The sequence below is a fragment of the Cyprinodon tularosa genome, unplaced genomic scaffold (assembly GCF_016077235.1).
Source record: "Cyprinodon tularosa strain WSP-4 unplaced genomic scaffold, ASM1607723v1 ctg97, whole genome shotgun sequence".
NCBI classification, from domain to species: domain Eukaryota; kingdom Metazoa; phylum Chordata; class Actinopteri; order Cyprinodontiformes; family Cyprinodontidae; genus Cyprinodon; species Cyprinodon tularosa.
Genome location: NW_024039751.1, coordinates 776,410 through 792,945, shown reverse-complemented (window position 1 = coordinate 792,945; position 16,536 = coordinate 776,410). Strand labels below are relative to the sequence as shown.

At 37.8% G+C, this 16,536-nt stretch overlaps 1 protein-coding gene across 1 annotated transcript in view; it reads right to left on the bottom strand.

Annotated features, from left to right (window-relative positions):
- drosha (drosha ribonuclease III) overlaps positions 1–16,536 on the bottom strand; it is a 235,815-nt gene that overhangs the window by 133,137 nt on the left and 86,142 nt on the right. The window contains exon 18 of the mRNA XM_038275611.1: positions 808–946. Within this exon, the coding sequence (XP_038131539.1) occupies positions 808–946 (139 nt within the window). The remainder of the gene's footprint in view (positions 1–807; positions 947–16,536) is intronic.

Sequence of the window (16,536 nt, the reverse complement as noted above, 5' to 3'; positions counted from 1 at the left end):
CTGTTGGATAACATCTCCCACCCCATGCATGAAGCTGGTGCTGAACTGGAGATCTCCTTCTGTGACAGACTGCTGCACCCTAAATGCACCAGGGAGCGTTATCACAGATCCTTCTTCCCAGCAGCTTTAAGACTCAATAACCACCACTGTTCCCATTAATAAGTTGTTACATTTATGTTGATTTCTGCACAGTTTCAACCTTAGTCAGTTAAATAAAATTCTGCTGTCATTTTGCACATCTGATGTTGCTGCTATTTTCAAATATCCATTACTATAAAAATTTTCCTATCTATATATTGGTTATTTATTATCCAGTTGCACAGCATTTATATTGTTAAAACACTACAGTACAGTATTTTATTGTCTGTCTTTTAACTTTTCACTATTATGTTATTCTTATACATTTTTCTAAGGTCCATATTGTGAAAATTGATTCTTTAATTGTTATTCAATTATCTTGGTGGATTTGCACAAGGCTAAAGTGTGTCTGACTACTGCCTTAAAATACATCTTCCTCTGTTTTAACCTTACTGCTTTAAATGGAGGCAAACTTTCCAGCTCACACATACATGACAAAGACATTTAGATTTTCCCAAATTATATAAAGGCACAGTGATCTTAGTGTATGTAAACTATGAAACTGCAAGGAAATAACATGTTCTCTCAGCCATCTGAAATTCAGCAAATCGTGATTTCATGGTAATCCTTAAGAAGTATCACGATTTTATGTCAGAGTTTAAAATGGTTACAGTTTTCTCAAAGTGTCTGGAAACATCTGCCTTTAACTATACATGCAGCGATGCCAACCTTTTTTCCTCATGTACATGTGGTGGACCTTCCTGTCGCCATATTTGGGCTGGCGGATGCCACAGTTGGAGAGCGAGTTGCGAGCATGATCAGGATTCATGCCAAAGTTGAGGTGGTGACTTGGGTGAGTCATTGCAAGCTGAAAGGAAGAATTAGCATATTATTCACTCTACTTTTTTTGCAGTTGAATTATCAAACTAACTGGAGTTTCAGAGTTTTAGTCCTTGCATTCAGGGGAGTTGGTCATTTCAGGAGCTCTAAAACTTCAGCTGCAGCGTTGACCCATACAGAGTTCAAACACATGGAGCTCGCTGTTAATAGTTTCCTCAGTGATTCACATTTTCTCTCCTCACAGTCCAGGGTTTATTCCTCTCTACTCACCATGTTTAGAACTTTAAATCGAAAAGTTTATTTCTAATATGGGAAAATGGAGCTCATATTATACAGATTCATCACAAACAAAATGATGATTTGAAAAGAATTCCTGTAGTTTGAAAATTAAAACTAACTGAAACAAAATTCTGCTCTAATAGATCTAGATTACTCCATAATGTTGTTTTTAACATACGTAACGGCACATTATTTGCAAATTGGCACGTCAAGCCAATTAGTAATGAGATTTTTTTTGCTTTTTTTGCAGCAGTGCACTTTTTGGGCTACCGTAGTTCAGTGACATCAGCCCGTCCCTTTTTATTCTCAGATGTCGATTCAAAACTGAAACTAGCAGAATGGGTAAAACCACAAGCTGCAAACATTTTGCGTGTTAAAGTTTCACTGTTGAACATCAGGTTTCACAGCTTGGATTTAGTTGTTTTCTGAATAAAGATCTATTCGAAGACAGGATCAGCAAAATAAATGGAAGAACTTAAAAGTAATTTCTATAATTTGTGATTTGTTTTTATGAAATTAAAGGGATCAAATCTGATTTGTTATTTAAAAAGTAGGTCAAGGTACTCCACAGTACATAAACTCAATAATTGGTCTGGGGTCCTTTCATGTGATTTCAGTAGGCCAAGATTTATATTTTCTGCTATGCTTTTTTATTTTATTCAGTTTTACCGTAATCTACCCACATAAAGCATTCTGATCAGTCTTGATCTCACTTTTATTTATTTAACAATCTACTTATTTTTTGCTTTAAAGTTTTCAATTACCATCCAAGAAACCAGGTTGTCTGCGTGTGCTGCAGTTGACTCAGATATGCCCCCCCCTTCCGCAGAAAATCTGGTGCACCTCCCCAAAATTGTAGGTGACCGCAGACAGTGCCACAGATAGCATCGCAAGGAAGAGAGAAAGGAGGCCTTTGATTGGTCAATTCTACATCTGTTCTACACTATGCGTATTTCCTGTTTGGTACCTAATGGCAGAAACTCTGGCTGCAGTGCCGTCCACAACGCCTAGTGCACCGCGGACACTATCCCGGACACCGTACAGGATGCTAGTTTGTTGCTCTGTGCGACGGTCCGTTGGTTTGCACTCGAAGTCAAAACACACAGCGCCAAGGCCAGTCTTTTGGGAACACTCACAGGTGAATTGTGTGTCGTCCGGCATTGGATGAGGGTTTGTAGACTAACAAAGCGAACACGCTTGTCAAACCGATACACGGAGACCCACAATCGTATCTAGTTCGTGATTGTCCCTTCCGGCGTTGTGGCGTGGAATAACAGCGCAGACCACGCTTCAAAATTGGGCATAAATCAAAAGTACCTGTGTCATACCCGCGACAACCTAACTGCAACCCACTGCTGCAGGCATATAAACAGCCCTTGAGCCTCTAGTGAAGCTGGTACCAGGGTCAAGGCTGTAAATGGAGGGGAAGAGAAAAGTGACACAACAAGTTATAATGTCCATCTCAGTTATTGATTGTTGCCCGCTACTCTTTTGAATAGGAAGACTGTTTTCTTATTTTACTTTGAACCATTAGCTTGGCATAATGAAGGACTTGACTTTGCCGAATTAGGAAACCAATTCCTAGTTTAAGGTTAAACCTGTTCCACGCCATCGCCACCACCTTCTTCATCTTTTGGTGAACCTTCCTGCCTTTCAGTGGGCACAGTTGTCTGGATAATTGACTGCCCAACTTATAGACCACAGTTTAAAAACATTTTCATTGGATTCACTAATCAGTACTCACACACTTAAGTTGTGACATAGACCTTTTGTCTTTTGCACCAAAAAAGCCCCCAAAAAACTGACAGGTATAGATTTCCAATAATGCACTATAAGCAGGAAGCTAGTCTCCTATTGCAGCAAAGGAGCCCATGCAGGGCTTGAAATGAATACTGAATTATTGTATGAACCATGTGGTTGGTGATTTCATAAAGCAATCTCTATGAACATGTTCTATGTGAGAGGAGCAGTATACAAATAATACAGAGTATACCTGTCTATAGTGGTTGGATGGGCAGGTTGGTGGGTTTTTGTTTAAAACATTGCATGAGGGAGACTGCAATTAGGGTGAATACAAAAGCTCATAAGGGGTTTATATTGATGGTTAAATAGCAAGATGGGACTTTAGCCTCTTAACATCCACCTCATTTTGGGAAATTCTCACCTATTTTGCATACCCAAATAGAAAAGCAAATAACTCAGGAACTGCAAGTCCAACTTACAGGTGCAATACATTATTTGAAAGCTAAAACCCTCTAGTTTCTAAATGTATAAATTATTAAAAAAATAAATTGGGTGAGTAGAACACAAGACCAAGCTGCATCAGTTCAAACATGACTCAGAGTAGTTTTTTTTTTTTTTTTATTCTCGGAAATAATAGGTCTTTTTTGAACAGCAGTAATAAAGACATGCTTGAGAAAAGGCATATCTCATAATATTATTACATTTGTTCTACATGTTCTAAACAAATGCAGAAATTTTCAGATCTCTGGCTACAACAGTTCCAGAGCTGTGGGGTTTTGAACTTTGTATCACCAGTGTCTCCAAACCTCTCCAAATGTGCCCAATTGTGCAAAATGCTTTTACTATGCTTTGCTTTACTATTTGAACCATATAATAACACTGAAGCATTTTGATGGCCACAAAACATTTATAAAGCTAGTATTTCCACCTTTTTTTTCCAGAATTTGTATAACAAAATATAGAATTTTTACACCTATAACATAAAAATCTATAAAAGATAGTGAAACTTCTGATTTTAGAGCTAAAATAAGCAGGAGTGCCTTTTCTGAGCTGCATTTTATTTTATTTTTTCAGCTTTAAGCATTGTAATAAAAAGCGTCCAAACTTAAAAAAAAAATAGGGCCGATGCTATCATTCAGCTTGGAGCTGCGCGCATGGCTCCAGTCGCAGCTGTCTGTGTCTTCAACCCAGTCTCATGGGAAAATGTACCCCCACTACGTTGGTCCACACTGCAAAACGTAGTGGAGGTACATTAATGGCCATTTTTTTGTGGTACTGTTACGTTTCTTTTGCCTATACGCTTTCTAATGTTTTACGTCCTAGTCACGTGACTTTCAAGATTCCAGCTGGGAGAAGAAAAAAAATATATATATATGGCCGACATTCGCTCATTTTTTTGTGGAAAGATTAATAACTTGAGTTTGTTTTTGCATTAAAATGAGTTTTGATTACATTCCTAGTGAGAAATGTATAGTTTGTTGCCAGAATATTTACTCAGGGAATGTACATATTCACTTGCTTGTTCGTTTCTTGCAAAGATTTTTCAAGATAATGTGAAACTGTAACATTTTGGTATAAACATGGCTGAGATTTCTCTAACTTTTAGTGGGAAAATCAATAATTTCAATCAGTTTCTGCATTTAAATGGGTTTTGATTACATTTATAGCGAGAAGTGTAGGGTTTATTTACATAATATTTACTTAGTGAACATACATAATCACCCGCTTGCTAGTTTTTGCTACGGGTTTTCGGATCTCGTCAGGATTATGTGAAATTGCAACGTTTTGGCTGCTACCCATCGCCTAGCATTTAGCTGCCGCCCCGATTCAACGTTGAATTCTTTGTGATTTAACTCCATCTGACGGATCAAACCCTCGCCACTGCGTGCGTTGCATCTGAGGTTGATTTTCAGATCAATGCATTACGTCGTGGCATACGGGAGAAACTAATTAAACTAGTTAAAAAAAGGATCATGGGTTAAGATCGGATGTGTTTTATTTGGAAATCTACCGGATCCTTTGTGCCTTTAACTTCCTGTTTGGTGCGATCTCATTGATGGATTTTGACCAGATTTTGACCAAAGAGGAACTCAAAAAAAACAAAACAATTTAAATACACAACCAGCATATCTGGAATCAGTGACAGAGAGCGGCTGGGACCAGAAGTTTATTAATTTCTCCCCACTGATTTCCATTCAAAATGTTTTCGATCCCACCGGGCTCTAGGGAAGGGGCGTGCATACCGCCACCTACTGTTCATGAGTGTGTAGCAACATTGTTTTACATCTATTAAATTCTATTTTTTAATTTTGTATTCTGAAGATAAATAAATAATGCTTTCTTTAATCTATAAATATCTTTTATATTTCCTTTATTTCCCAATAATCCTTTAAGACTCCATTCTTGGCCTGTCCTCTTTTCAATTTCTTCCTTTCAGGTCCAGATGTTTTAAAGTTCATCAATACGTGTTCTATATTTTCTATCTCTCCACATCCTTCACATTAATCATTATTTTTCCTCCCTATTAAGTATAAATTGTCATTTAAATAAGTATGACCTACTCTTAATCTGATCATTATTATTTCTTCCCTTCGGTTTCTCTCATTAATATTTCTATTTAATACTGACTTTTGTACTTTATATAACCTTCTTCCTTTTTATCTTCATTCCACCTTTTTTTTTGCCATTTTTCAATTTCTTTCCTCTTAATAAATGATTTTCCTTCCCCTTTCCCTAAAGGAATTGTAATTGTTATTTGTCTACTTTTCATTCCACCTAACTTTCCATTAATTAGCTTGAAAACAGCACTTTGTAGGCACCCAGTTTCTCTAACAATGGCCCTTTTTGGGTTACCCTCCATGCATTGGGTGTCAGTTCAGTGGCAGTTCCAGAACATTTTCATAGGGTTGACCAGGCAGCACAATAATGTGCATGTGGCCAAAAAGTAATAGGGATAAAATTCGGTTCAGAGTCAAGCTATTGGGATCAGGCATCAGGTTAAATTTGCATATTTTCTTAGCCAAAACAAGGATTTGTTGGGCTACTGTAATTTTGAATTGAAAAACGTCCTGAATGGGAAGTCTTCAAACTCGAAAAGCAAAGTCCAAAGTTTTTTTTTTTTTTTTTTTTTTTTTTTTGGAATGATTATGACCTGGATGTCTACGAATCTTCACCAGCTTATCAGGGAAATGAATGCCCACAATGTCTATATTCTCCAAAAGAGAATAACAGAACAGACCTTCATGAGGCCCTTGTTAAAGCTATGCATATATTTATGCATCTATGCTCTTCAAATAACTTTCTGGTTCGACGCAACATTTACATTAAATGGGTTGAGAGGTTGTTCTTTACCAGTAAATACATAAAAGATTCCCAGATGACTGCCGATACAAACTCTCCCCTATAAAACCTAAAACTAATTCTTATAAGAGAGTAAAATCTGTATTAGTCTTCATTAAATGTAGCATATTGTTGTACATAATCGATTGCTTTATTTTTGGTGTCAGCTTCTGGTCAATATGCTAACCTTAAAAGGTCAGAGTGGGAAAATGTAGTAGTAGTAGACAAATTAGCAATTAGAGGAGGCAATAACAATTACAATTCCTTTAGGGAAAGGGGAAGGAAAATCATTTATTAAGAGGAAAAAAATTGAAAAATGGCAAAAAAGGTGGAATGAAGATAAAAAGGAAGAAGGTTATATAAAGTACAAAAGTCAGTATTAAATAGAAATATTAATGAGAGAAACCGAAGGGAAGAGATAATAATGATCAGATTAAGAGTAGGTCATACTTATTTAAATGACAATTTATACTTAATAGGGAGGAAAAATAATGATAAATGTGAAGGATGTGGAGAGATAGAAAATATAGAACACGTATTGATGAACTGTAAAACATCTGGACCTGAAAGGAAGAAATTGAAAAGAGGACAGGCCAAGAATGGAGTCTTAAAGGATTATTGGGAAATAAAGGAAATATAAAAGATATTTATAGATTAAGGAAAGCATTATTTATTTATCTTCAGAATACAAAATTAAAAAATAGAATTTAATAGATGTAAAACAATGTTGCTACACACTCATGAACAGTAGGTGGCGGTATGCACGCCCCTTCCCTAGAGCCCGGTGGGATCGAAAACATTTTGAATGGAAATCAGTGGGGAGAAATTAATAAACTTCTGGTCCCAGTCGCTCTCTGTCATTGATTCCAGATATGCTGGTTGTGTATTTAAATTGTTTTTTTTTTTTTTTTAGTTCCTCTTTGGTCAAAATCTGGTCAAAACCCATCAATGAGATCGCACCAAACAGGAAGTTAAATGCACAAAGGATCCGGTAGATTTCCAAATAAAACACATCCGATCTTAACCCATGATCCTTTTTTAAACTAGTTTAATTAGTTTCTCCCGTATGCCACGACGTAATGCATTGATCTGAAAATCAACCTCAGACGCAACGCACGCAGTGGCGAGGGTTTGATCCGTCAGATGGAGTTAAATCACAAAGAATTCAATGTTGAATCGGGGCGGCAGCTAAATGCTAGGCGATGGGTAGCAGCCTAAACGTTGCAATTTCACATAATCCTGACGAGATCCGAAAAACCGTAGCAAAAACTAGCAAGCGGGTGGTTATGTATGCTCTCTGTCATTGATTCCAGATATGCTGGTTGTGTATTTAAATTGTTTTTTTTTTTTTTTTTTTAGTTCCTCTTTGGTCAAAATCTGGTCAAAACCCATCAATGAGATCGCACCAAACAGGAAGTTAAATGCACAAAGGATCCGGTAGATTTCCAAATAAAACACATCCGATCTTAACCCATGATCCTTTTTTAAACTAGTTTAATTAGTTTCTCCCGTATGCCACGACGTAATGCATTGATCTGAAAATCAACCTCAGACGCAATGCACGCAGTGGCGAGGGTTTGATCCGTCAGATGGAGTTAAATCACAAAGAATTCAATGTTGAATCGGGGCGGCAGCTAAATGCTAGGCGATGGGTAGCAGCCAAAACGGTGCAATTTCACATAATCCTGACGAGATCCGAAAACCCGTAGCAAAAACTAGCAAGCGGGTGATTATGTATGTTCACTAAGTAAATATTATGTAAATAAACCCTACACTTCTCGCTATAAATGTAATCAAAACCCATTTAAATGCAGAAACTGATTGAAATTATTGATTTTCCCACTAAAAGTTAGAGAAATTTCAGCCATGTTTATACCAAAATGTTACAGTTTCACATTATCTTGAAAAATCTTTGCAAGAAACGAACAAGCAAGTGAATATGTACATTCCCTGAGTAAATATTCTGGCAACAAACTATACATTTCTCACTAGAAATGTAATCAAAACTCATTTTAATGCAAAAACAAACTCAAGTTATTAATCTTTGCACAAAAAAATGAGCGAATGTCGGCCATCTATATATATTTTTTTCTTCTCCCAGCTGGAATCTTGAAAGTCACGTGACTAGCACGTAAAACAATAGAAAGCGTATAGGCAGAAGAAACGTAACAGTACCACAAAAAATGGCCATTAATGTACCTCCACTACGTTTTGCAGTGTGGACCAACGTAGTGGGGGTACATTTTCCCATGAGACTGGGTTGGTGTCTTTCTAACGCAAGCCTGTTTACACGGTACCCCTTTGAATACCCTAGGCACATGTAGGCTTGTTCGAAACCTTATTTCCTTGGCTACAAAGTGCAACAGCCTACGTGATCTCAACGAACAACAACCGGACTTATTAACAGGTAAAAAGCGCACGTCACTGGCTGACTGTGTGAGATTTTGGGGACTATATCTGGCTCAAATCGCGTCATAAAAATATGCAGACACTTGTGTCTTGTAGATAAGACGATGTAAAGAACCATACCAAACATCACGGGCTAACAACCGAGGAAATAAGTATTAGGAAGTAAATATTAGCAAGATGCTGAGAATAAGCTATGATCAGACTTTTCTGAAGTCAACAACCGAACGTTATGGGTGATATTTTTATTACAAATATGCTGGATTACTTTTAATCTGTGGACCCTTATGGATGAATGGAGTACAAACAATTGAAGATTGGATTTATAAAACGGCTTATGGATGCCTTAAAAGGTATGTAGCTGCAGCTGCTTTGTCATGTTTACATTTTGACATGCTGCTATATCTGTGTTAATTGCACCCTGGTGCCCTTGCACCCTGGTGCTTGCTGTGTCCATAAAAGGAACTTGGTGAGTGAATTGTGGAGAATCTAAGCTTTCCAATGATGTCTAACATGTCTATATTGGTAAACATTTTACCAGTGGAATTTTCATGCATCCTGAGTTATTCTCAAAACTTAAACCTTAGATTGGCTTATCGGTCAAGATTGAACACAATCCCATCTATATCCAAAAATCAGTCATAAGGGAGATTAGGATTGTTTTTTTTTTTTGTTTGTTTCTGTTTTTTTTTTCTTTAGCTTGTTTCAGTTTTTAGTAAACAAGGTGAATAGGATTGATTTTCAGTGTTGTGCTGGGATGGAATTGGTCTTTGGATTAGTGGTTGGTTGGGATTTGGTTTCGACTGGATGTGTTTTTTAATCAATTCAGCGAATGGAATGTTGTTGGCTAGATAAGAGTGGAAAAGATTGGTTGGTTGATGGACCTGGTTGGGGTGGGCTGGTTTTTGGTTTTAATTATTTTTTTTGGTCAGGTGGGAGAATACAACTTGTGTTTGACTGATCAGTGGATTGTATAGGTTGGAACACCTAAAGGGAGTGTTTGTTTCCAGAAGGTTATGTGGGATGGATGGCACCAGGTTTTTAGTGGGTGGTTGAATAAGAACCTTTTGTTTTTAAATTGATTTAACTTTGTCAGGGTGGATGGGAATTTCATTTGGGAAAGTGGGGAATATGAGCAAGAAGGAATTTTATTTATTTCTTTTTTTAAAGTATGGATAGTTGGATGGTTAGATTGGTGGGTGGGTGGATGATGACTGTGGCTGGGGGTGGATGGATTTAAATAAAAAATACAATCTTGCAATGTCTTCCACTTCATTTGCTTGTCTCGTTTCCTCCAAATAAAATCGAAGAAATGTATCTCTACCCCTCTCCATCTGAAAGCATCTTTAATTCTTCATACCAGATGGCCAAATGCTGCAGAAAGCTAAAGGCTGTTTGCCAATTCTATAAACTGCAAATGCATTTCAGTTACAGCTCCAAGATAGAAAATCTGAGGTCATCTTTCAAATTGTCTTTTCCAATGAGACAAATGAATAAGAACACAAGGCCAGATTAAAAAATACGCTAACATAAATTGTGTTTCTTTTCAGTTTGTAAAGCAACAATATTAAGAAAACAAAGAGAGAAGTATTTCATAAGAGTGGCAGAATAAAATTTTCATTAGCCAGGGTATAAAAGATATGCTCATATGATGGGAATATATACATATTAACAATTTAATTTGAGATTTTTTCTTTCCACAGAAACACAACAGTAGGCTAAAACAAAATGTTTTCATATGATTTTATCAAATTGAAAAAATAAAATAAATAAATAAAATCAAATAAGTCAAAGGTTGCCTTTATCTCCTTAAAGCGCCCACCCAATTTGAAGTAATGCTCGCCTCTATTCTCTCCAGAGTAGGAGAATATTAAAAAAGGTTTACCACAAAAGATTAAGGATTTTGAACCTCAGACATCAATAAGGTTTGCTACTTTCAAAGGCATGCCAATAGAAAAAGATGGCAAGACTGCGACTCTAAGGGCAAACAAGGTTGAACGAGACCGTGGGCTTGTCGCTCTGCGACAGAAAAAAGAGTCACTAGAGCACACCCTCGATAAGGTAGTACGAAAACTCCTCCTACTGGAGGAGGAACTGGCCAAAAAGGACAAGGAAATTTGGTGGAGATACATCAGCAAGAACTGCAAAAGCAGGCCGACAAGCTTACAATCATGTACAGTATTGTAGCTCAGCTTGCTTTTTTGCCTTTTAAGATTCAAGATTAACAGCATCGCCAAGAAAGACAATCAGGTCTAGAGAGCTGTTCTTAACAAAATTTCTTTTTGTGTACAGGTGTGTATATAAAATGACGAAATAAAATAGGTCTAAGTCTCTAAGTCTAAACATTTGAAACTTCTATAAGAGTTTTGGATACTTAAATGGTTTAACAGTTTCCTCAAATTGATTGCGTTAAAAAAAAAAGTGGGGACAACTAAAAAATATAAATCATTGGGGATTAAAGAAATTAGAAGCTTAACTTCAAGCCTGAGGGCTCCAGAAGTGGTGACTTTAATAACAGAGGTATACTGGCCTAGCAGGAGTTTGGAGAGGCCCCGAACAAAGACCACCATCCGGCCTCCAAGCGATTCCGGCCAACTGTCCAGCAACTCCCAAAGGGGAAGCAGTGCTTTGCACTGTTTTCAGTGGGAGTAGAGAGCTGATGACCTTGGTTCAATCAAGAAAGAATATAGCCCGTTTTAAGAAAGTTGTCCTTTTTTGGGAAACATGAAAATCTAAAATCAAGGTATAAGTTCTTAAAATTAGCAAAACAGTCTTGAAATCAGCTGAATTGAGAAAGCATATTTCTCAAATAGCACATCGACATGTTTCACTGTAAAAAAAACATTCGTTAGACTGAGAAAAAAAAGATAATTCAAGAAAGAAGAATACTCATCCTAAGTAAATATTTCTTAAACGATTTTGTTTTGCTTGTAATAAGCACAAATCTCTTTCATTTTGAATTTGTTTTCTAATATCAAGATGGACAACCTCATCGCTGACTTCAGGGAGGACCAGCCTAACCACGCTCCACTACTCATCAACAGCTCAGCTGTAGAAGTGATCAGCAGCACCAATCCTGGGGGTGCATATCACAGACAACCTCACCTGGAATTTAAACACCACCTCACTGGTTAAAAGGGTACTTCCTGCGGAGGATCAGAAGAGCCCACCTGCCCCATCCAGCCTCACTACTTTCTGCAGGAGCACCATAGAAAGTGTTCTGACCATTTATCTTACTGTGTGGTGTGGAGGCTGCAGAGCAGACTAGAAGAACATGAGAAGGGTGTTGAGAAATGCAGAGAAGACCATCGGGGCTGTTCTCCCCTCCATAAAAGACATTTCATCACAGCGCTGCGGGTCTTGAGCCCCTAACCCTAACCCTGTTGGAAAAAAATCTCTCAATCAAAAAAACTCTATATCAAGTCACAGTCTCTACCCAAGCTGCATATTTGCACTATATATATTCTTCTAGGAATGCTCTGAACTTCTATATCAATGCATTTTTGCACCATGCTTTTTTCTTCCATACTTTTTACCTTTGATCACTGCTGCACGTTATGAAATGGAAATGTTAATTTCACTGCTAAACTGCTGCTCATTTACTGTCTGAAAGCTCTACAAAATAACATTTTCTTTCGTATACAATCTGTGTACAAAAAATGGCAATAAAAGTTGTCAAAGTCTAAAGTTGGATTAGTTTGCTTATCCAAAATTTGCTTACCTGATTGTCTGATTTTTATTTATTTTTTTGCTTAAAATAAGACAATTTTCATGTAGGACTGTTTTTACAGTGCAGTGTTGTTGATAAAATTTGGAAACCTTTTGTTGAAGAGGACATCGTTGGACTGTGGAAGGAATACTTTGAGGATCTCCACAATTTGACTGACACGGCTTCTGTGGTGGAAAAAGAGACTGGGTGCTCGGTACTGGATTCCATCATCATCCAGGATGAAGTCAACGAGGTGGTCAAAAAACTCGTCACTGGCAAGAATTCGGAGGAGGACGACATCCACCCTGAGTACCTTAGAGTTTGATGTTCTCTAGCTGTTGTGGCTGACATGTCTCTTCAACATCATGTTGAAGTTTGGGACAGCGCCCCTTGGCAGCCTGGAGTGGTGGTTCCTCTGGTGGGACCAGAGGGTGTGTTCCAATTATAGAGGGATCACTCTTCTCAGCCGCCCCAGAAAGGCCTATTAGGATGCTGGAGAGGAGAGTCCGGCTGATTGTCGAACCTCAGCTTCAGGAGGAGAAGTGTGGTTTTCGTCCTGGCCGTGGAACAGTGGCCCAGCTCTAAACTCTCTGCAGGCTTTGCAAGGGCATTTGTGAGCATTCCCAACCGGTCCACATATATTTTGTGGATCTGTAGAAGGCATTCAACCATGTCCCTCGTGGTGCGCTGTGGGGGTGCTTTAAGAATATGGAGTTGGTCACCCTTTACTAGGGGCCATCTGGTCTCTGTACGAGCGCAGCAGCAGTTTAGCCGACAGTGCCGTTAAAACGACGTACTAGTTGCAGGAGCATGTTGGGCTCAGACAGCACTGCCCTTTTGTCATCGGTCCTGTTCATAACCTTAATGGACATGATTTCTAGGTGCAGCAAAGGGCAGGAGGGGTCTGGTTTGGGGGCCAGCAGATCTCGTCCCCGCTTTTTGCAGACTATATGGTTCTGCTGGCTCCCTCCTGCCAAGACCTATAGCATGCACCATGGCGGTTCATAGCCAAGTGTGAAAAGGCCTCTTCTCCTCCACATCGAAAGGAGTCGATTTTTGGTAGCAAATCAGGATACATATCCGATTTGGTTATAAAGCATCTTTAGTCTCTCAGTCATCCGGGCTTTGACTACTCATTGAAATGGAATCTTCTTCAGCACAGCAGTCACTGTTCCACAAAAAAACACAGAATTCTGTCCTTTTAACGATCTTGTTTTTATGATTTGATCATACTGTCGACAGCTTAAAATAACACAGAAATGCCAACATCTTCTATAAACGTTAAGCTACTGTCTGAAGTGGACACTGTCCTACACATGTTGGTCGTGCTGGAACTGTGAAACACTCAGACTGGATTCTGAAATAAATGCTGGACACATTTAAGTAGCAAGAAAAAACAAAATCTGAAAAAAGCCCTGCAGTCTGAACGATCCCAACAGTCTCACAATCAAGAAATACCAACAAATCAGCATAAAGCTCCTAATTCAATGCAATGGCAGGTTGATGAGTCACACCAGATCTGCTTCCAGCTCCTAATCCTGGTTGGAAAATAACACAAAAATGTCTTCATAAATTTTATTTCATAGCTTAATTTGAGCAAGTTACCAAATGCCTCTGTCAGTTCATTACAAAACACTTTGCAAGCCAACACAACACATTACTACGTATAACAAGAAGTTGCTTCAAAGCTCTGTACATCTTTAACTCATACTTTTCTTTAACTAGATTTAATGCTTACAATGGGACTTTTTACAGTACCAAAGTGAGCAACCAATGATGGGTCAGCAACTGTTCCAAGGAAATAAGGAGAGGGATATCCTTTGTAATATTGGATGCTGTTTGTCTGAAAAGTAATGGCTGATATTTTTGTAAGCTGTTAAAAAAAGCTGGAATTCCAGGTAATATATCCCTCAGGGTAGCACATGAGTCAATTTTCAGCTTTGTTTGAGGAGGAAGAGAAAAAAAATAAAAAAAAATGCTGTGCCTAGAAAGACTGCCGTAGCTGAATATCTCAAACACGCCAAGGGGGAAAAAGGGAAAAAGATAAAGCTCAGAAGGATATGTCGAGCCTTTATCAATCTTACATTAGGAGAATGTTAATCTCATCCAGAAAAAAAAAGAAAAGAAGAAACTCTGAATTCCCCCCCTGGGCTTGCGTTTCAAAATGCTTGTCTCCTTTCAGCCAACTTCAAATCAATTTCAGGCTCCAATGAGATATATATGTAAAACTCTAACAGAGAGCTTTCAATATTTATAGTTACTCAAGAGGCCCTTAGCTTTGTAACATTTAAACAGAGAAATGACAAATTTAAGAGCTACTGTGTTTTGATGTTTTTTATGTGAGGTGGAAAAAAAAGCAAACCTGACGTGACACAAGTAGAAATCCACCAATTTCCAGCTCTGAGTTAAAAGTTTCACACACATAAAAGTATGCCTTTCGATCTCCACTCTCCCACTGTGCAATGCCAGACGTGTCAATGACTGCCTACCACACAGCCTCAAGTACAGAGCGGGAGATCACGTCAAGAAAAACAAACCAGCTGTTGTGTGAACCGTGCAAGGAACAACAATGTTAGAGTTTAAGCTGATTGGTATCGGCAAATATGCCTGTGCATGTAATGATTGCCTATAGAGAGGCAGTGATTTAAATCCAGTGATCAGCAGCTGCACTACTGCCTTCAGCAAAACAGAAAGTAAAAGTCAGTTCTTGGAAGCCAGCAGGAGAACTTGAGTTGAAACAGGGAAAGTGAAAGGCAACCACCACTCAATATTTAGAGAATAAAATATTAGTTTAGATAATTCGGAAGAAACCCAGCCTGACTTTGCTTTGTCCAGCTATGATCTGAAAGAACAGAAGATCAGAGTTGAATTTATGCGTTTCCATTATTCACACATTTGTGTTAACTTTTAAAAACCATCCAGCTGTGGTTCATTTTCAGGACTGTCCAATAAAACCAAACCACAGAGCCAGAAAAAGAAGATGATCAGTTCAAATGAAGATTTTTTTTTTCCACTTAAGATTCACCACTCGTTCATTTTCAGCATTGACTCGCCTCATTATTTAGATAGTTCAAATCTTCTTAAGCTGCTTTCTGTAGAGACTTTATCAGCAGTTCATATCCTACATGAAAGACAACCCTCTTATCTTCTACACCCAAAATGAATGAATCACTTTTCCTACCAACCAATATTCTTAAAAGCTATCCACCTTCTATCCTGCAAACCTTTTACCTGAGGTTGTGGAATTAATAAAGCCAATCCAGAAAAATACTTAGTAGCATTTGTTATAAAACCCAAACCAAGATTTAAAATGTATTTATGAATCTGCTGCAGCCCATACTATATCACAATATTCAAATGTATGGATGTAATTTCGATTGGATGTTATATTTTAGTATTAAACCTTTACATTTTGCATGCCTGTAATTCATTATAGACCAGTTTAAGGCCTTAAGAGTGAGGAGGACATTGTAATAATAGAAAAGTGAGAACAGACATGAAGATATTGGCTAATCAATCAATATAGTTATTGAAATATTTATTTATCAACAGTGATGCATCAACTTGTTATCCTGATATCTTCCTTTTTGGAAGAAGTGTCATACTTGGAAATCCAGCTGTCTAAAAAAGTTGAAAGTTGAATTAGAGGATTCCCTTTTATTTTTTGCTATTGCATCCACTTTTTTTTTAAAACAGGGTTCCTACAGCATAAGGCAAGTTAAATTCAAGACTTTTTAATGCCAGTTGAAATAAAGATTTAAGACCAAATTCACAAGAAACACAAGAAAAACCCGCTTGCGACAACTTAACCCAAAGGTTTATTTTAACATAAACCACTGCACCAATGTTTCAAATTTTGAAAAGCTTCCCATACAGGAAGAAAGCTAAAAACAAACAAATGACAGATATATTTTAACAATTATTTAACTGAATTCACAAACTTTGTTTTAGCAGGGAACAAAACAAACCAGTTTTAAAGCCACAACATAACCAGTGCTAAGTCTTTTTTGCAGCTATTTTTCTTTGTATTGTTTTCTTAGTATTTTTGATTTGGTGATAAGTGGAGGCGTTGCAGAGACAATGGTGGAACAAAACTGAGAAATACCGGCTGTTTCTCGGTAACTCCATTTTGACGCTTTGTG